The 21142-nt window shown below is 40.4% G+C and overlaps 4 protein-coding genes across 4 annotated transcripts; 2 read left to right on the forward strand and 2 right to left on the reverse strand.

Moving 5' to 3' along the window:
* Positions 1-247: 247 nt before the first annotated feature.
* On the forward strand, positions 248-1979 carry LOC131307828 (uncharacterized). Its single transcript, XM_058334527.1, has one exon. The coding sequence runs from the start codon at positions 847-849 to the stop codon at positions 1861-1863; it is 1017 nt and encodes a 338-aa protein (XP_058190510.1). The 5' UTR covers positions 248-846; the 3' UTR covers positions 1864-1979.
* A 3331-nt stretch (positions 1980-5310) lies between these two features.
* On the reverse strand, positions 5311-9762 carry LOC131308447 (zinc finger protein ZOP1). The gene is made up of 5 exons (XM_058335383.1): positions 9522-9762; positions 8004-8204; positions 7327-7441; positions 6195-6290; positions 5311-5906 (listed from the first exon to the last, which is right to left on the reverse strand). Exons 1-5 carry the CDS (start codon positions 9528-9530, stop codon positions 5542-5544), a joined length of 786 nt encoding a protein of 261 aa, XP_058191366.1. The 5' UTR covers positions 9531-9762; the 3' UTR covers positions 5311-5541.
* A 1026-nt stretch (positions 9763-10788) lies between these two features.
* Positions 10789-13057, forward strand: LOC131307280 (protein ALP1-like). Its single transcript, XM_058333703.1, has 2 exons — positions 10789-11582; positions 12091-13057. The coding sequence occupies exons 1-2, from the start codon at positions 10962-10964 to the stop codon at positions 12787-12789; spliced, it is 1320 nt and encodes a 439-aa protein (XP_058189686.1). The 5' UTR covers positions 10789-10961; the 3' UTR covers positions 12790-13057.
* A 533-nt stretch (positions 13058-13590) lies between these two features.
* Positions 13591-19337, reverse strand: LOC131307279 (CDPK-related kinase 5-like). Its single transcript, XM_058333702.1, has 11 exons — positions 18541-19337; positions 16835-16965; positions 16609-16650; positions 16410-16518; positions 15834-15912; positions 15440-15736; positions 15245-15357; positions 14945-15052; positions 14807-14869; positions 14544-14711; positions 13591-14130 (listed from the first exon to the last, which is right to left on the reverse strand). The coding sequence occupies exons 1-11, from the start codon at positions 19117-19119 to the stop codon at positions 13990-13992; spliced, it is 1830 nt and encodes a 609-aa protein (XP_058189685.1). The 5' UTR covers positions 19120-19337; the 3' UTR covers positions 13591-13989.
* Between the last annotated feature and the right edge of the window lie 1805 nt (positions 19338-21142).

Here is a 21142-nt window from a genome sequence, read left to right on the forward strand (position 1 = left end):
GAACCGAGTTCAAAACTCAAAAGCTCGACTTGATTCTGTTAGTAGTAATTGAGCTCGAGCTCAAGTTTTGGGCTCGTTAACTAAACAAATAGAGCCCAACACTCAAAAGCTTGGCTCGGCTCGTTAAAGAAACTTGTTAAGTAAATAAGCCATACTCGCCTCATTAAGGGCTCGAGCTCAAACTCGTTGTTGTTCTAGCCTTATTTAATAAACGAGCCAAACTAAACACTTCAAAATTAGGCTTGTTTGCACCCCTACCCCAAACAAAACTTCCTCGATGTTGGAGAAAAACAGTAACATCACAATCAAATGAAACAGCAGTACTGATAATAGCCAATGCCATCATTCACCAACCATTTTAAAATTCAAATACAAACGAGGTTGGGAATTTACGTGAGCAACCGGTAAGAGGGGGATCACCTTTAATCTGGGCACCCTCATCTGGCGACATCCATCAATTAGCATTTGGATTCTCACCTAAAAAAAACTGACCACATTCTACACTTCCAAATTCAAACACTAGTTTCACTACAAATAGGACTACGCTGGATTCTACATTGCCAGTTTTCAAAAGACCGGCGGGTTTTTTCGGCCATCCGATATCATTACATTTAGACATACGGGTGTTATTGAACATTCACATTCGTATCACCTGTTTCCAAACCGATACTTGCCCGTTATACCGCCGATACTGTACGGCCGTTTTTAGTGCTCTTTGTTCGTGTTACGTATCGTTTGATACTCCTGTTACCTTACATCGCTACTGTTAGTACGAGGTGCGGTTTCGCTGTTTGAAACCTTGTTAAGCAAATCGTACACGTACGACAGGCAACCACTTGCGGAGATATGGAAGTGATAATGATACCGTCACCGTCTGTCAATTCGGACTTCCACAGCGCATCCGCCCCCACCAGCCCCACCCGCACCTTCAACACCTCTCCCGACGGAAGCGGCGTCACCACCTCCGCCAGCTCTCCGTCAACAATTCCCTCCCGTTGGGAATTGAAGCCCGCACTTCCAAAACCACAAGATAATAAATCCAGCAACCACGAAGATGGCGACAGCTTCGAATTCCATTTCAGCGGACAGTTACAGAGGACCGCCGACGAGCTCTTCGACGGCGGCAAAATCAAGCCTTTGAAGCCGCCGCCGCCAAATGGACTTACCAATTCAGTGGAATCGCCGTCTGACACAAAGAATCAGATAGAAGTTCTGTCTCCACGGAATAAGAAGTGCGATTCCGGACAATTGGCGGCCCCAATCGAACAGAGTCATTGTACTTCTTATTCCGCGGAGACAGAACTGTACGACCTCTCTTTTCACGGAATACAGAATCCGATGTCTCAAGAGAATCGAAATGAACGGACAGAAAAACGAGAAAGAGGAAGAGAGAGGACGTACAATTCGTCGGTGTCGAGTCGGAAACAGAGAGGAACCAGATCTCTGTCTCCGTTCAAATTCAGCGAAAGCTGCAGAAAATTCTCGAATCCATTGCCACCGAGTACAGCGAAAGACTCCTCGTCTAAGAAATGGAAGCTGAGAGATTTGTGGCTGAAGAAGAGTAACGAGGAGGAAGTACTGAAGAAGTACTCGGTAATGAAGAAGAGTGGTGGTGGTGAGGACGTGAAGGAGTCGAGTTTTGGGTTGACGGAGAGCAGTGGTGGTGGTGGAGGTAGGGTGAGGAGGAGAGGAGCGGTGTCGGCTCACGAGTGGCATTACGCGGCGAAGAAGGCGGCGGCGGAGGAGATGAGGAGGAAGACTGTTTTGCCTTACAAGCATGGGTTGCTGGGTTGCATGGGGTTCAACTTCAATCCGGCCGTTCATGAGATCTCCAGAGGCATTGGTTCTCTGACACGTGGATAACGCGAATTTTTTGTTTAATTTTTCTTTTGCAAAAGATTAAACTGTGCCTAATTTCTTGACGCATCCCAGGCTCTAGCATGCGGTCTTAGAGAGGGCGTTCTGTCCACGAGAGACGTTGCAGGTTTGAGTTGATAGAACATCGATACGTTGTTGTAATCAATTAACCGCCAATGTGATAATGTATCATTGTCGCCAAAATGGGGGAAAAAACTTGATTATGTATTGCTCCTTTTTTGGCACAGGACATTAAAAGGAGATTATATTAATACACTTCCTTTCATATTCACCTTTGTAATTGGGTTGTTATTGATGTCTTATTATTTGGTAATAAAGATGTTTATTTTTCTTCATTTTCTAGTTAAAATGTTTTCTAAAGTAAATCCAAATCAGGTGTCATAATAACAAGAGAGAGAGAACTATTTTTCACAAACTATTTCAATCATGAACTAGTCTTGACTATATTGTTATCTTCCTTGTTTTTAAAAAAAAAAATTAACTGTTCCATACCGTCTCAATTAAAACTCATTTAAATTCAGCTTGCTTAATAAAAACAAAATACTTTGAACATATTTCGTAATTATAAAAATTTTAAACTAACTTTTAAATATTTACCTTACCAAAAGGCCATGTTCTGTTCCTTTGAAGAAGAAAAAAAAAATATATGTGTTCTGTCAGTTATACGAGAAGAATCTTTCAAACGTGAAATTATGACAAAAGCTTTATAAAGGGTATTACTCCCTCCATCCATTTTTTGTTTGTCCATTTTTGCCTTTCGCATGTTATGTTTTAAATTATTCATATCTTTTAATTTACAATGAGTTCCAGGATTTTAAAATTTTCATATAACAAAACTAATAATCGAAATCTAGTAAATAAGATTCATATTACATATTTTTAAAAATTCATAATGAAAGATATGTACAGAAATTTGAAGGAGTGCGAAATAATGAAAGTGAACAAACAAACACAGACCGAGATAATACTAAAGACAAAAATATTCACAAAGAACATCTCCACCAGGCTCTCTATTAGAACCTTGTTAGGCAAAATGTTCAGTCAAACACACCTTCTACAAGTTCATCAGGCTCTTTAAAAGATCAAATAAGTATAGTTTGCACTTTGCATTTTGCTCTAATGGCCGGCTACATGAGATCCAATTAATAGGAAAAATTATTTAACACATGAGAAAACATCACATCATTCGCCATCTCTGCTTTTACACTGTGGCCAGGGAAAAGGACAAGTGAGTAGTCAAAATGCCCATTGTAGCGTTGGAGAAGCTAAATGCAATTTTTCAAATTGTCACAATTTACTTATCTCTAGCCGAGACCAACTAATCGGTTTTGCTAACCTCCGCTCAGTGGACGGTGATTTTAAATAAGTTTGAATACCAACACATATCTCACGGATATTAATATACTTTCACAACTATCAATACATTTTTTTCGATTATTAATGCATTTTTTACATATTATTTCAGCCCTTAAGGCGGATGTTAGTATTTTCCTTTGAGAAAATCCAAACAGAGCCTAATAGTAATCCCCCAACACTGACGTGAGTGAGTGGCGTTTTTTTGTTTTTTAGCTGTTTTGTTTCTGAAAAAAGTCAGATATGATGCTGGGCTGGGACAATGAGTATATCTGTTCTGTCTGATTGATTGGGATACCCACGTGGTGGACGGCTATAGATTTTGCTACCGTCCGCACGTGGATTGGGCTCGTTTGTTTCCTGGGCAAAATCATGGCAACCTTGATTTTTTTTTGGTGAAATTACACAAACACCCCCTCATCTATTTAGTTTAGACACGGACACTCCCTAATCTTTAAAAATGCCCATACACTCCCCCCCCATCTTCTACCGTTACCCAAGGAGCACCCTTCCGTTTGAGTACCATTCGTTGCAAGGCACATGTCAATATTTTTGCCAAATTTTAGACAAAAATGCACTTTAATAGCAATATATACCCAATTGCCTTTCATACCTCATTCCTCATTCTCACTTTATATCAGAGATTCCCTCTCTCACTCTCTCTCAGTTAGAGCTACAACTCCAACCAAACCAAAACTGAGTTGATTCCTATTGCCGTTGTGGAGAAAAATCCCCCTTGAGAACTTCAAATACAAAATGGATGACAAGCAAATGAAAAACAACAAAAACCCCAATTTTTAAAGGTTATCGACACCATTGTACAACACCTTTCAAAAAACCCTACTATTCCCAAACAAAAACCCTAATGTATTCATATATCATATAATATGAACATATACATCTACATTTGTGCCATTTAATAAGAAAATCTAGGATTTTTTTTTTATATATAAAATATACCTTCCAAAGTAGAGTTTGCCACGATCTAGGGTTGGCCACAATCTACAGCTTTTCTACATTGGATTTGTAGCCCAATGGTATTTTTTGGTTCTTTCCTCGTGGGAGGTTAAGATTCGAGCTTTATCAGGAGCATTTGTTGTTCAGAGCATTTGTATTTCATTTCGATTCATATTAAAACATACCTTCCAAAATATAGTTTGCCACGATCTAAAGTTGGCCACAATCTACAGCTTTTCTACAATGTACATGATTCGATGTCCTTCGAAACTTAGGTTTTCTTCACGATCTAGGGTTAGTCATGATCTACAATACAAGTTGAAGAGGAAGAGGAAGAGGAAGAGAGACAGAGGCGCCATGATCGAGTAGGGTGGAGAGAAATTTCTGATCGAGCAAAGTGTTGCGTGTGCTTGTTGCTCCATTTCATAACAAAGGATATATTTGACATTTCGTTCATTCTGTTAACGGCGTTGAGGTTTTTTTTCCCTTTGCAATAGATAAAGAGGTGTGTATGGACGTTTTTCAAGGTTATGAGGTGTCTGTGTCCAAACCAGATAGATGAGGAGGTGTTCATGTAATTTCACCAAGGATATATTTGACATTTCGTTCATTTTGTTAACAGCATTGAGGTTTTTTTTCCTTTTCAGTAGATGAGGGGGTGTGTATGGACGTTTTTAATAGTTAGGGAGCGTCCATGTCCAAACCAGATAAATGAGGGGGTGTCCGTATAATTTCACCTTTTATTTTTATTTTTAAATTTTCCCTTCCTTTCGATTTATTTCCACAGATTCTTTCCCCCCACAATTCGGGTTACAAAATTTCCAGTGGGTAACAAAATTGAGAAAGTTAGTTCATGAACACTTTCCATGAAAGTGTCCACGAAAACTTATCAGACGGTTCAAATTCATCAAAATCTAGATCGTCCAATAGATGAATCTGGACCGTCCGATATGTTTTCATTCATGGAAAGTGTTCGACCCTGTCACACCTCAACAAAATTTTCTTACCCCACTGTGTGTGCGCAGCTTCTTCGGAGTTCCCTGTTAATTTCCTTCTTTTCCTTTCTTCTTCTAGCCCTTGTCCCCACCATAAGTACTCTGTACTCTATGAGTACTCTAAATGTAAGGATCATACGACAAGAAATAGTATACATTTTTTACAATAAGAGTTGCAATGCCATTGAACATGACAGCAATGCCCAGAAAGAACATCATTTTCCAGCAATTTTCAGACACACACCCTAATGAATTGCAATTTAACATGAGAGCAAATGGAGAAGAAAACACGCTTTTAACCCACGTTAAAACAACACATACCTCTTAATACAAGAAGTGTTTGTTTTGTCGATTCAGATCACTGCCTATAGAGGCCGAGCAACGGCTTTTCTCGCTCTTCAACTCTCTTCCTTGCAGCCTCCCTTGCTTTGATTGCAGCTTTTTCCTCTTCTGATAATATCTTCGGTTTCCCATCTTGCCTCTTTCTCTTGTTTAATGTGAGAGACGAAGGAGCACCTTTAACAGTTCTCGTGGGATTCAGAGGTGCCGAAACAACCAGCCCAGTTGCAGCTGCCACGTTCTGAGACTGTGTTCCGCCTTTGTTTTCCGAAACTGATCTACTCTCTGAACCAACCGACGGTTTTTTGAAAATGGGCTTCTTAGGGGCAGCATTTGAAGAAGTTTGAGCTGCAGCAAATGCCTCTTCCCGTGTCACCCACCTGCCTGTTCCATTCCGTGCAAGTAGTGATTATCTTATGAAGACATAACTAAAAGCAAATTCAAGATTTGATTTATCGAAATGATTCTGGAACGAATGGGATGATCATTCTTTAGCCCACAAATGGAATGGCCATTCACCTGAATTGGTGAATTGGTGACTGTATTGCAAATGTGCATTCTGTCATCTTTTTCAGTGTGAACGATGGTCGGAATGAGCATTCTAAGAGAATGACCATTCCATTTAAGTGTTTATTCCAGTTAACAAATATTGCTAAGTATATAGTTCATCACCTAAAGCATCTGTATAGTAGAAGCCAGAGTTCGGATCATAGAAGCAACCATTAGTTTTATGACAGTAATAGCCTGAAGAGCTGTCATACTCCCAATCTGCAATGATTTAGAGCAACATCAGATAAAGAGAACTATACACCTACCAGATACAATTAACTAATTTGCCACTGATGATATTTAAGCTGTTTAAGTGATCAATTCTTTGCATTCAAAGTAAATTAGTTCTAAACCGGCAATTGAATAGGGACAAAGGCAATGAACATGTGTTAGCAAATAAACTCTATCCAGACATGACAAGATACTACTTGCTAGTGTTTCTGTTTGCAAAAAGATTCATCGTTTTCAAATTCTAGAAACAAAAACCATTTAAAGCGCCCTATGTTGTTGTAAATAACAGATACAGGTGATGGGAGTATCAAGCTCGCCTTGATTGAAATAGCTTCGAGCTCGAGAACATACCCACCCCACCAGCCCAACAATCTTTGTTTCTTTTTCAATAGAAAGACAAAAATTCAAGTTGAACAACAAAATTAGATTAAGCAGTAATCCCTGCTACTTATGAACCACACCATCCTAAACTTAGTAATGTAAGTTAAGGACCATACTCCAAAATCCCCTGTACACCCAGCATGTTCTTCTTCAGGTATTCATTGTCCAGGGCAAATTTTTACAGATGTGGCCATGATAACTGCAAGATGCTTCTCAACATCCATGAGTCTAATCAAGCTAATCCCAGGATTGCTCAAGCTTGGTATTATGAGGTAACCAAAGCCAAAATTCTTTAGTGGAGCATAGCGGTCATTTGCTCAAGAAGAAGTGTCAAACAGTGAAAGTGTATTGCAATGTCTTAAGTGCAAAAGGGCTTTTTTTGGCTTTATGTGAACCCCCAGCCCAGTGGGTGTTTGTTAGCATGGTCCTTAATTAAAAAGGTGAAAGCACTATGCCTACCTAATAGAGATTCAGGATGCTGCCGCAAGATAACTCCAACATCCAACGTCCCAGCTGGACCTCGTTTGGTGAAATTCATCTTTAAAAGAAAATCTCAAATATAAGTCCTTAATGCTTTGAGCATTAGGTGTGATTAAAGAGGGTCTAAGTTGCCACGAGTTAGTACTAAAACTAAACTTTTTACCTTCTTCAGCATTCACAGTCCCTTGATCATCCTCTTGAGCAACAAATGCATTGGCATTAGAAACTCTGGCGTCTTTGAAAGCTGATATATCCTTCTCATAGCTACGCTTGGCTTTCTGGTGGACAATTAAATGAGAGGAGGAAAATATCATATATAAGAACATATCAGTCAAAACTAATGCATCACTCTACATGATAAACATTTAAGAACAATACAGATTAAACATCACGAGCACTGCATCGAAAATATATAGGCAACGGACAGCATATTTCATTCTGAATTCCATATCAGTGCACGTGTGATGGTCATGGTATAGTGTGTGGCAATGAAGTGGGGGAAAGTTAACATATCCATTTTGCATTCAATTTACACAGTTTCCAGCAACCTCTGATGTTTACCGGAGATGTCATGATTAGCATAATGCAAATTCTTTCAGAAAGAACAGAGATGCAAAGAGTTTTCATTGATAAATTTTATCTTCCGATTCAAGCCTTCAAAAAGGATATATTCAGGAAGGTATAAAATAAGGAGCCCCAATGAATAAAGATAATGAGTCAATTTGTTCTGCCATGCTCGCCAAACCAGGTTGCATTTTATGACAGACTTGGGTAAGAAAAAAAAACTCATGGAGAAGCATTTCTTGCTATTGGTAAAGGAAAATTGTTCTCAAAACTTACAGTTTCAATTTGTTCGAGGGCACGAGCAGCTTCCTTTTGTTCCTTCTCTTTGGCAGCCTTCTCTTGTCTCATAGTAACAAGCCTCTTGGCAACACTATCCTTGTGACGTTGACCAAGTTCATGGTTTCTGATGCTAGTAGGATTGTTTGATATGAAAATTTTGCAGAAGTCACACCATTTGTTACCCTGACTCACCCAGTACTGGCAAGGGAGTGGTGAAAACGACATACAGTCAGAAACACAATTTAACATCATATTAACTGGAGTTTACCTTACTAGCAGTAGTTTGGAAAAAGTTATTCCGATAAAAGTTAAAGCTAACATATAGGAAATGAGAGAGATCAAAAACTAATTTACAACAACAAATAGCAACCATTTCAAGAACTCAAAAATTCCAACTACAATTGGTCAGTTAGATACATCACATACGACGAGAGCACGGTAAAGTTCAGATATTTATATCAACCGGAGGTCCGGAAGGGATCAACCATGCTAACTTGACAAACAAGTTCTTAAAACAGCACTATGAATTCATTTTAGTCCTTGCATTCTTTTTAGAAATTCATACTATATTGACAACAATGTATTTTTAGAAATTACTATATTGCCAACAATGTACCTAACAAATATAATACATGTAGCTATTTCCACCAATTTACCTAGGTCGAATAGGTTTGGGCTTTAACTTTACTTCAAAATAAATGGCTGGTTTGTTGCATACATTTTGATACGCATAAAAAGAAAAAGATTCCTCTAGGAGTAGCCATTTTTTCATGCAATTTGCAGTCTATATGCTTATTGCTTGTATATATATTACAAAAAACCGATCCTTGACGAACATGATTTAGATTTGAAAATCCATTCTGCCATCAAATCCAAGCATACTAAGTTCTCTAGCACCGTAATCAACTTCTGTTAAAGCATCCAACTCCAAACCAATTGGCAAAGAGTGGAGAGGCTGCCCAAGCTCATATACTAGTTTTGGAGGAGATATTTAACTGATGTGAGACAAATCCCAATACTCCCCCGCACGTGCGACCCCTGACTCGCACGTGAAGAGGTCAACAAAAGATTCGGAACACACGAATCACAATGAAATAAAGTGCAACTATGGCACAAACAAAGGGGAAAAGCCTCCAAAACTCTAGCTCTGATACCATGTTAAAGCATCCAACTCTAAACCAATTGGCAAAGAGTGGAGAGGCTGCCCAAGCTCATATACTAGTTTTGGAGGAGATATTTAACTGATGTCGGACAAATCCCAATAACTTCCATTGAACTCTCATTCGAGGACCATTGTTTACTTGAGACTTCACGTTTTTTCTGTTCTACAGGAATGCAAAGGAAGTTCAAAGTTCTCCAAAAAAATTACACGGTTGGTTCATGTGTCACGGCCATAGAAAATTCGACAAAAAAAATAAAAAATAGAAGCCTAAATCCGAAGCAATTGGACAGCAAACGCAAAGATGTACACAAACAGATTCAGAGAGGGAGGGGGGAGGAGAGAGAAGGAATTACCTCAGTCATGGCTGTGAATTGGATCTTGCGTAGGAGTATCAAAATCCACTGAAATTTACTGGGAATTCGAGTTTCGCACGCCGAAAGATGATTATTTTAGGTGATGATGAATTGATGATGATGAAAATCAAATCGATCTATAATATAAACCCTAAAATTTAACTTCTCTCCCCCCTTCCGTAACTCCGAGTCAATCGAGTTCTACCCGTTCGTTAACAAATCAATGGCCTCTAGAATCTGGGAGATTGTGTCAATTCAACAAAGTGGGCCTTATTATGCATCAAGCCCAAATAAAAAAGCCCACATAAATAACCGAGGTTTGCAAACGAGCCGGGTCAAGCTTTACCTGTATTTGAGCTTAGCTTGTTCAAAACTAGTCCACCTTGAGCTTCAGTCAAGCCCAACCAATCCAGCTCCAGCTCGGCTTGTTTCATATCGAGCTGTTTGAACGCACTTCGTTTACTAAATGAACTGAGTCTTTGCAAAGGAATTTAGCTTTTGTAAACGAGTTGAGTTTAACTAATTCGCGCTTCGCTCATTTGATGAACGAGCTTAAAACCAGCGCCCTTGCTCGACTTATCCCTCTGTCCCAAAAAGTTAGCACTTCTACTATTCCAGAAATTTGAAAAAAGTTATATATATCTTTTAATTCATAATATTTTTATAAGCAACGTGGACTTTGTTTGATGGAGTATAAATTTCAATTAGTTTTATTAAACACAATTTAAAAATCACGCAAAACAATATATATCGAAAATGTGTAACATTATGGGACGGATACCAACAAGTTGAGCTGAGTCTAGGAGGGCTTGCAATCAGCTTGGTGACAGACAATAATTAAAATCGATCTTGTTCGTTTTGAGTCTTTAGCTCCAACTTTTTTTGTCCATAATGAATTTTTTTTTCAATTATTTCTTTCATTTTTCTATCCATCTCTCTTCACTCATTATTCAAAAAACTTCCCCGGTTACGTAAATTGCTTGCAGCTCTGATATAGTAGAAATTTTTCCGTGCCGGGTGGCTATATATCTCATGCGGTACATGCTCATCACATATGCGCCATCCAATACACTTTTGAATGACTCGGATTAAAATCCTCTCTCTCCTCTCACCACAATACTTTCTCTTCCATTTTTTTTTCTCCAAATCCGAGCCATCAAAAATAGCAATAGATGGCTTAGATGCGCCGAGCGGGCACCACGTGATACCCACCCGGCACTGAAATTTGTTCCAATGGGAGTACTACTACTCAGTAAGGAACATTCGTACGACGTCGTATGCCTCCTTTTCGCAGAAAATCCCCGCAGCTACTCCGGCGGAAAACGCAGAGAGAGAAATCCCTCCGTCTCTCTCTCTCTCTCTCTCCGTCTTTCTCCCTCGCACGGACACTCAATTAGGGTTTCCAGACAGCGAGAACCGACAGATCTAGAGAGAGAGAGAATGGATGAATCATTCTTGCTCATGCTCTCAAACCTCCTCCACATCCAGACCAACCTCGACCCAACCTCCTCCCTCCTCCCTTCCCCCACCTCCCCCTCCTCCTCCCTCCTCACCTCCTCCTCCACCTTCCCCCTCCTCTTCTTCACCATCGCCTCCGTCCTCTCCTACCTTGCCTCCTCCCGCCCACCGCACCCTCCATCTCCCCCCTCCCCCCCTCCCCCACCTCCCCCCACCTCCTCCTCCCCACCTCCCCCCTCCTCCCTCTCCGCCTTCCGCGCCCTCTCCACCGAACACATCTGGTCCCTCGAACCCCCTCTCCGCGACGCCCAGTGGCGCTCCCTTTACGGCCTCTCCCACCCCGTCTTCACCACCGTCGTTGACAAGCTCAAACCCTACATTGCCCAGTCCAACCTCTCTCTCCCCTCCGACTACGCCGTCGCTATGGTCCTTTCGCGCCTCACCCACGGCCTCTCCGCTAAAACCCTTGCCTCCCGTTACTCCCTCGAACCCTACTTAATCTCAAAGATCACCAACATGGTCACCCGCCTGTTAGCTACTAAGCTATACCGTGAGTTCATCAAGATCCCCGCTGGCCGCCGCCGCCTCGGTGAAACCACCCAGGCAAGAACCAAATTCATACCACATTGCGTTTTACTTAAATGTTTAACGGACTCAATATTTTGAAGGCTTGTTTTGCTCTTTACAATTATGTCATTAATGAAGCTTTTAGTACTTAGATTTGAGTTTACCGATTGGAGTGATTCATACTAAATGGAGCCTTTACTGAAAGTTGAGTAAAATTTTGAGCTTGGACGGTAGATGCTCTAATATACATAGAACGGTCTTGCTACGATAAACATACACATTCACTATTATCGACCCACTGGGCTGATTTTAGAATTTTCCTACATAGAATGGTTCCTTACATTTTCTAGAATTCTCGTTGCTTCTCTTTCGTGAGAATTCCTTTAGAAAAATATGGCATAACTACACTTATGTTTATGTTCCAAGTTACAACCTTTAGTTCTAACAATTCAATGATTTTCGTAATGCTTCCGTACGAAATATAATTTTTTAGAAATAACTTCACTGCCCCAACGTCTAATTCCTGGCTTTGTCCCTGATTCAGGCCTTCGAGGAACTCACCTCCCTCCCCAACATTTGCGGTGCCATCGACGGAACCCTTGTCAAGATCCACTCTCTCCCTGCAGAAATTGACCCATCTACCTACCACTGCCGCCATGGATTCCCTGCTGTTAATGTTCAGCTAGTCGCTGATCATAAGAAGATTTTCTGGGATGTGTGTGTTAAGGCTCCTGGGGGATTTGATGATGCTACCCATTTGAGGGATAGTCTGTTGTACAATAGACTCATGACAGGGGACATTATTTGGGATAAGGTTATGAATGTGAGAGGTCAGAATGTGAGGCCTTACATTGTTGGGGATTTAGGTTACCCTCTGCTCTCGTTTTTGTTGAATCCATTTACTTGGAGTAGGACAGGTACACCAGCTCAGAACGAGTTCGATGATGCATTGTTGAAAGGGAGGAAAGTTGTGGAAGAAGCCATCGGGTTGCTTAAGGGGAGGTGGAAGATTCTTCAGGACTTGAATGTGGGTCTGAATCATGCCCCTCAGACCATTGTTGCCTGTTGTGTTTTGCATAACTTGTGTCAGATTGCAAGGGAGCCAGAGCCGGAGCTTTGGAAGGAGCCGGAGGAGAGTGGGCCTGTACCGAGGGTGCTTGAGAGTGAGAAGTCGTTTCATTATTTTGGACAGAATGTGAGGCAGGCTTTGGCTGATGATTTGTATCAGAGATTATCTAGGTAAGGGGTTCTTCTCTGAAGCTCAGGATTTCAAAACCATATATGTAAGAATGTAGTTATGCTGTTAACATGATTTAGATGGGTTTTCCTTCTTTTGTTTGGGTTCCAGTAATCTTTGTGATTAGCATTAGTATTAGATTTCACGTAGTTGGACTCCAATTCCTGAAAGTAATGTGTGTTTGTAGTTCATCCGGAAATTTGGGATCAAAACCTAGGAATGATGTACTTTTACTTGGATAAAGTGGCAATGCTAATCCGTCTTTTGTGTGAAAGGTTGCTTATGGATTGTACCAAAGTTCTTATGTTCGTTGTGATTTTGAGCTTTTTGCCTACTTTTGAAAACCAATTAGTTAGTTATGGGCATCAGATGACTCACAAACACATAGGCAAGGAGTACCTTTAGATCAATGGTTGCAACCAGTGTACTAACCATCGAATTGGATGTTGATATTGATTAAAGTTTGTTGATGTTGGATTTGTTGATTCATACAAGTTGCAAGTGACTTTGGAAAAAATATTTCAATCCCATACGCAATCCACAGAGGTACAAGTGAGAGAGATGACCTGCATTATTTGGTTCCTCGCCTGATCGGGACAATTGGTGACCTAGACAGCAGGGGTGGTTGTTTTTTTTCCTTTACCAGGGACAACGTCTCATATTTCAGATTTGTGTAAGCAATTGATTGATTTCTAGCAGGATCAATGGATCATCAGTGTCAACAATCTTAGTTGGCCAACAACTTTTCCAAATGCAACAACTAGCATTATTTTTCCCTTCTCTCTATCTGAATTCTTGTGAAACAAATGGCCAAAAGAAAAAGGGAACTTTCATTATACTTCTGAGAGAAACCAACGCGTATTCAATTGCATACATTAAAAACAGAATGAAAAGCACATAAATGACACTCCATCAATAAAAAGGTTCCCGTCTGAACAGGCACAATAACTGTAATTTTGGTGACCGGCTTCGAACAGAGCACAACATGAATGTGCAAATTCCGTGTGAAGTTCAAGCATCAGCATAAGAATCGTGAATCAAGACTTGAGCCAAATCAAATTGCAGGGGTCCAAACTTTCCAGTGTGCCAAGCCCTTGAAAACGAATCAAAGCACCTGTCTCTGTAAACGACTTCTGACTCCTTTTGTTTGGATGAAGACCATAAAAGTTAAACTTCCTGGAGATTTTCCCAGGCGTGTTTCGCTTTTTATTGTGCCTTTGCAAGGGTTCGGCTGGACACACCATGTAACAATTTGATGAACCCAAGGAAACTGAGCTTTCCATCGGCTTGCCGTATCCAGTCATGGAGGACAGCATGAACTGGAACTGAGGGGCTTAGGCCAAGTTCCTGCCAGGAAAAATACACCAACGTACGTCACTTTATTATGCACAGAAACATGTATCGATTCGAGTGTTGTTTTTCAGATCTAAGGTATCTATCTATCTACAAGCAACAAACTACTGAATTTTGCAATTCTTGTTGAGTCATTTTTCTGCATAACCACCTCAGGGCTCTATTTGCTTTGTCGGGTCCTAGGAAATAGGTGATTTAGAAACCAATACTTCGCTGATCAACTAATAATCTGAAAATCTTGAATGCTTGTTCAGGTCAGTTGGGTTTTCAGGAAAGCATGCCACGCCATGACATCAATATTTGCTGTTGTATTTTCCCCATTTCAAACAAATATAAATGAACTTCCAAACATGACGTGACCACATAACCCGTACAGGCTTTCCTGAAAAACATTAGAATCAACCTACCGATGCAAGTTCCTCAATGACAATAGCCCGGTTTCCTCCCTTGTCAAAAATTTCATATGCACTACGAGCATGTTGTTCCCAGCGATCAAGTGCCTCCAGCTGATATACACTTAATGCAGCTGCACAGAACTCTTCAAAATCCATTCTTCTGTATTGCAGTGCATTCAGCTGCAAAGCAATGGGAATTTAATGGCAGCTAGTTATAAGCTTATGCTTAGCAAATCATGGAACAGCCACACAAACAATCAAAAGCGTGTTACTACCGAGGAAAGAAAATCGGGGATGCGAGAATCCTTCATTGCATCCGTTGCATTTTTCATCAGGGCCTGCTCAAAACAAAAGAAATGAGAACTTCTATTGCAATTTTAGTCGAGAGTCCAAAAGTTAGGAATAAAACGAACCGTTTTAACACTGTCTAATGTTATGCTACCATTTTTGTTTGGCTCCAATAGTGCAAATTGCTCCTTTAGATAGAAGAGTTCATCACCCGTCAATGTCTTAGACAATGCCTGCCAAGAGATGCACATAAAGTGAATGTTAGAACTTTCTGAAGGTAAGCAACTAAGTTCAAATTCTCATAAAACCATGACAGGAAGGGAATGTAGACAATATTCAGATTTTAAGAAAGGCGTGTTATAATAGGCAGAGGTAATGAATTTTATATTTTTCCAAAAAGTACATCAGTCTAACGATATACACACCCTCAAAGCAGCCTTACGCAGAGATGAAGATCGCATATATGCCTTCATGATTCTGAATACATGAATATCAAGAGGCACTTTTACATCATTACAGTTTCGAATCCAGGGATGACCTGCAAACAAAAGATTGTGGGTCAGTGCCAAACAAGGAAGAGTGCAGAATCCTAGCACCTTGGGACAAAAGGAAGCACTCACTTAAAGCCTGCGCGGCACTCATCCTCTTCCTAGGGTCTTTATTTAATAGACGCTTGACAAAATCCTTAGCCTCTGAAGATAAAGAAGGCCAAGGAGCTTCTTCAAAACTTGGGTCAGCTTTTAGAACTGCCCGAAAAATACCAGACTCGGTCCGGGCCCAAAATGGGCGACTGCCACATAGAAGAATGTATGCTATCACTCCTATACTCCACACATCAGCTTCTGTACTGTATGATCTGTGTAAGACTTCAGGTGCCACGTAGTACGCACTCCCAACGATGTCATTAAGCCTTTCATCTGCCAAAAAAAAATAAGCATTGAATAATTTCCAAACTCCAAAGGCCGAGGAGGAACAAATTGGTAAGATCTTTTGATCTAGCTAGAGATGACAAACCTGGCCTGACAAAATCTGACAATCCAAAGTCTATTGCTTTTAACTGGGAGTGCTCATCCTTGGAGGTAAACAGAAAGTTCTGATCCAGCAGATAAATAAGCTCAGATCACCACACAAAAAAGTAACTCACAACCTATACTGCCAGAAACAGTTATTTAAGTACCACAAGCAGTTATGTGGTTCAGATAACAGAGTAGGACAGAACTATTCGGGTCTCTTACGATGAGATACTGCTGATAGAAATGAAATGTCTAGATCAACGGACTTAATGAAGCTGACATTACAGCTGAACAAATGCACAATAGTTGGCCAAAACAATAACAATGAGTTCAATTAGTCATCTAAAGACGAAAGAACCAAATCCTAAGAATAGTGCAAGACAGTAACCATTCGCTAAAATGGCTGCCCTCAATTAATCAGGACAATATCAACCAAGCAGATCTAAACGGGTATAGCTCCACGATGCTACCTATTTTCCCTTCCTTTTTTTGGCAAGAGGGAGACAGACAGAAACGGAAGCGACTTTACAGCCCATCAAATACCAAATTCAAAAGCAGATAAGGAAATATGTTTCACCTCTGGTTTTAGATCTCGATGCACCACACCCTGGAGATGACAAAATGCGACAAAATTAAGAATTTGTACCATGACAGCCTTTGCTTCATCCTCAGAGTATTTCCCACCCCTAGAAAAAAGAACAAAAATGTCATCATTCACTCACCAAATACAATATGTTTAGATGTATTAAAATTTCTGATCCTACAAAAAGCAACACCTTGACAGTATTCTATCCAAAAGCTCCCCTCCTTCGCACAACCTGATATACGCAGAACAGAACAAAGGTTTAAACTCCCGCGGTAGATGTTGTACAAGCATGATGTTTGTGACTTGGAACTACAGTTTCGTTTAATTCTTTCATTCACCAAGTCTTACTGGAAAACAACGAATTCAGCCAAAAAAAAAAAAAAAACGTAAATTTGGTTTTTTATCTCCACACTTACTCCATGGCTATATAGACATTATCATGGTCTTCAAATGCATCATAGAATTGCACAAGATTCTTATGTCCTGCCAATGCCCGTAGTATCTTCACCTCCCTTCTCACATCCTCAATCGCAATAGCTGTCGTCATCTGAGAATGAAAGAAGAACATCACAGAACATTGAGGCTCAATCTTGACTGGAAATTCTAAAACAAATAAGTAATCAATTTCAAACCACAAGAGTAGAAAAAACTACAAAACGGTCTCTATGGAATATAATGCCCTCTGATTAGCAAATATTTAGCATGAAACCATGGATTTGAATCCCGCGCCATACCGGTCGGTATGTACCATTTTTTAGCAAATCAAGTACCCTAAATTTGTAATTCCATTCCTGTCAAATACCATTTTCAATTTTATTTTCCTTTTAAAATAAGAGTGGCACTAATGATGCCACAAGTCAGAATGTTGGAGCCACGACCATTAATTTGAAATGCCACATATACCCTTTCAATCACATCTCTTTGCTCCACTCTCTCGCCTTCCTCTCCCCCCTCTTGGCCTCTTCTCACCTCTCTCTCTCTCTCTAACAACAGCAATCACTCACCCAACAATGCCCTCTTCTCCTTCCGATTGAATCCTTACCAAAAGCAAAAATGCAAAGCAAAATCAATAGAGGGCCACCGCCATTTCAGACATCTGCAGCACATCTGCTCATCAAATAGACTGACAATCCATCCAAAAGGTTTCTTAAAATAAAAGGCCGACGCGAGAGAGTCGAAAACAGAGGTAATAGGAATGTCAATGAAATTAATAATTACTGGACAATAAGGAAACAATTGCTTCAATTAAAGGGCCAAAGTGGGGGAATCAAAGACAGGTGAATAGGAATGGCGCCGAGAAACCCTACAATCAGGCATGTTGGAAAGAGAGAAATCGCAATGTGCTTCGGAGGGGTTTTTAGTTGACAGAGCCAGTGTGTAAGCATCTGTTAGGGAGATCTGCACTTCGTCTTTCTCCGCAGCCGGCATTTGAGTTGGCAGTGATGGTAGTTTGGTTTGTTGCCTTGCTAGAGGTTTGCCGGTGGCTTGGGGTCTGTGACTGTTGATGTTTGGAGGAGTGAAAGAGGCAGAACGATGAAGACAGAAGATAAGGCAGATGCCATTGAGATTTCCGAGCGAGGCGCACAGGAGATGAAAGAGAAGAAAGGCTGTGTGTTGACTCTTGCCACAAGTTTTAGGAGGGTAAGTACGCCAATTTAACAATGATGTTCGTGGCTCCAACCTTCCGACTCATGGCATTAGCGCCACCCTTAAAATCAACCTACATGTTACGCTAAATTTTTCAATGTGAGGAAATAACACTAATAGCAATAAGCTAGAAACGGTGTTCGGTATCTTACCAGTACCATACGACAAAAATTACAAAACCCTCAAACATGGTTTTTGATCCGCATACCCTCAAACATGGTTTGAATACTGCAGAAGATGAACACTGTAACATTCAATCGCATCCACAACTCATGAGATCTTAGGCTTTAGCTGTGCTATGTAATATCTCAACAACTAACACAATTGGGTAATGTTCAATTTCTAATCCCTTCTATTCCCTCAAAAGTCAGAAGTAATATTCCACCAAAACACATAGGAGTACTAATATAATTTAAAACTAGCATACATATGCATATACACAGAGAACTTTCGTTTAGTAAGGAGATGTCAAAACCTTAGCTTTGGGTATGACTTTGACAGCAACCTGCTGACCCTTGAGCTCCCCCTTCTTAGCCATGGCCGAACAAGTATACCCAAAATGCCCTCTCCCCACCTCCTCCCCAACCACATACCTACTCGTGAACTGCTTCGAGAACCCAAACCCCTTATCAAGCCCCGCCGCCGCCGCTGTATCGCCTCCTCCTCCCTCCCTCTCCTCCCCCTCCGGTATCACCGCCGCATCGCCCGCCCCCTGCCGCCGCGCCAAGAACGCCTTTATGTGCTTCGCCGGAGACGGCGGCGGGAACGGCCGCCTGAACAGCCTCCGCGGCGTCGAGGTCGCGCTCTCCGCCGCCGACGACGGAGGCGCCGGAGACTTCTTAGAGAAGAAGTAGCGGGCCGGGCTGGGGCTGTAGAACGGGAAGAACGGGGACTTTTTCACGGCGTCGGCATCGGAGGTCCGGCGGGAACCCCTCGCCGGAGTTTCGTAGGGCTTGTCGGAGTGTCGTTTCTCTAGGGCTTGTTCTGTTTGTTGTTCTTCGGTGAAGGGGGCGTAGGGGTTGGGCTTTGGGGGTTTCGAGGTGCAAATCCCCATACTGTCCCCTTTTCTCCGATCAGAGACTAGTTGCTCGGAGTGGTTCCGATGGCTTGCGAGTGTAAATTCATTCGAGCCACTTTTGTAATTTCATTGCAATGCTGGGGTTCGGAATGTAGAGAGAGAGAGAGAGAGAGAGTTACATGGGTTTGAGCCCGTTTTGGCTGAGCCCCGTAAATGAAAGGAGTAAAAATTTAGTTGAGGTGTGCTGACAGCTGAGTTAACGAGAGAGATAGTGGGGGGGATAATAATGGGAGCAGGAAAGAGACGAGAGGAGAGCTTTTGCCGGTACGGTGGAGAGAGAGAGAGAGAGAGGAAGGGGGAGCTGGTTTTATGGCTGCACATTGGGGCTGGCAACGTGGCGCCCACATGATATTTGACTGATCATTGAATAACTGGGATAAGGATTGGGTACGGCGAGGCTAGCGTAATTCGCCACGTGGTAAACTTGTATTGGTTTGATGTCCAGGGTGCGTTTGGAACACGTAGAAAGGAAAGGAAATGAGAGGGAGAATGTGAAGGAAAAATATACTTTGCTCAAAACTTTAATTTTCGTATCACTTTATTTCAAAAACAAAGAATAATTCATTTCGTTTCATATCTTTTTTATATATTTCAAACCAACCCTTAAGAGATGAATGAATTTGAGAAACCTGAATTGTGATTTGAGATTTGTCTTTTCTAATTTTTAAAAATTTATAATCGTAATTTTGTTTTTAAAGTTTTCTCATCAAGAGGAATGAAAAAACAATCAATCCACATGTAAAAAATAAATAAATTAGCAAAGACGAAGAGTGGCTTAAGTTAGGCAAAATAAACTATTTCTAAAACAAAATAGGCATGTTACAAACATTTGTTTTACCTTACTTTAGATTAAAAGAACGAGATGACAGAAAAAAATTTGCCAGAGTTATAGTAAAGTAATGTACCTTTTTCTTAGAAATGACAATAAAGTCATACAACATAGGTTAGAAGGTTAGTAAGTTAATAGACGCCATGTCGCTCGAGACCTGAACTTGGAACAAGTACCCAACAAACTAGGTCAGCTTGCAAGTTGAGTAATGCTTGTAATCATGGATGAAACTATATGGAGTAGCATAAAGTGAATAGTATGTTATTTAAGTTGGTTGTTAAAGAGGGAAACATTGGTCAAAAGACTTTAAAATTGTTGTGCTTTCACTTTCATGTTGAATTTGTAACCATAATGCTACGGTGAAATGATGGATCGGATATGTGGTCAAAAGTTGTGTCTAAATAGTTTTATTTTTTTCGACGGTCAGGATGTTTCGACCAACTTTTTAATTTAAAAAAATAAAATAAATAGTTAGAACAATTAAAATAAACAGTGAAAATGATGTTTCAAACAAACTCTTTAACTTAAAAAAAATACCGTTATTATTCCCTAGTGGAAGGCAACGTCATGACCAATCCCCTTCTAATAAGGGTCAGCTTAATTTAATAAAATGTGGGCCTTCATTTCCTGATCAAATTTCAATGATCCGAACCATTCAATATGTTGAAAACATGATTTTAAAGTGTACATGTGAGAAATCGGCAAGATATATGATTGGGAAGGGCTTGATCCGAACAGTTTTTCATTTTATAGTGTTTTTATGAAAAACTGCTCAAATCAAACCATTCCCGATCATATTTTTTGCCTATTTCTAGCGTTTACCTTTAAAATCATGTTTTAAACATATTGAACGGTTTGAATCATCAAAATTTGATCAGAAACAATGTCAAACTCTTGAAAACCGCATTTTATTAAGTTAAGGTGGTCCTCATTTAAAAACTTGGTGACGTCATGACGTCCCAACTTAAACAGATTCAAGACGTAGTACTTTTACTTCTCTTTTTTTGGTGCTCCATCATTTGAACCAACTTTATTTAGATATATTCCACAATTAAATAGGAGTTGAAATTTAAGTCTTTTAATCTCGTTTATTGTAGCCATAATGTGTTGCTTTACGTTGTCATTTAGTTGAAGTATCATAACCAAAATCAGAGTAAATCATTGTCAGTA

This window comes from Rhododendron vialii, chromosome 11a, assembly GCF_030253575.1.
Source record: "Rhododendron vialii isolate Sample 1 chromosome 11a, ASM3025357v1".
Taxonomy (NCBI): domain Eukaryota; kingdom Viridiplantae; phylum Streptophyta; class Magnoliopsida; order Ericales; family Ericaceae; genus Rhododendron; species Rhododendron vialii.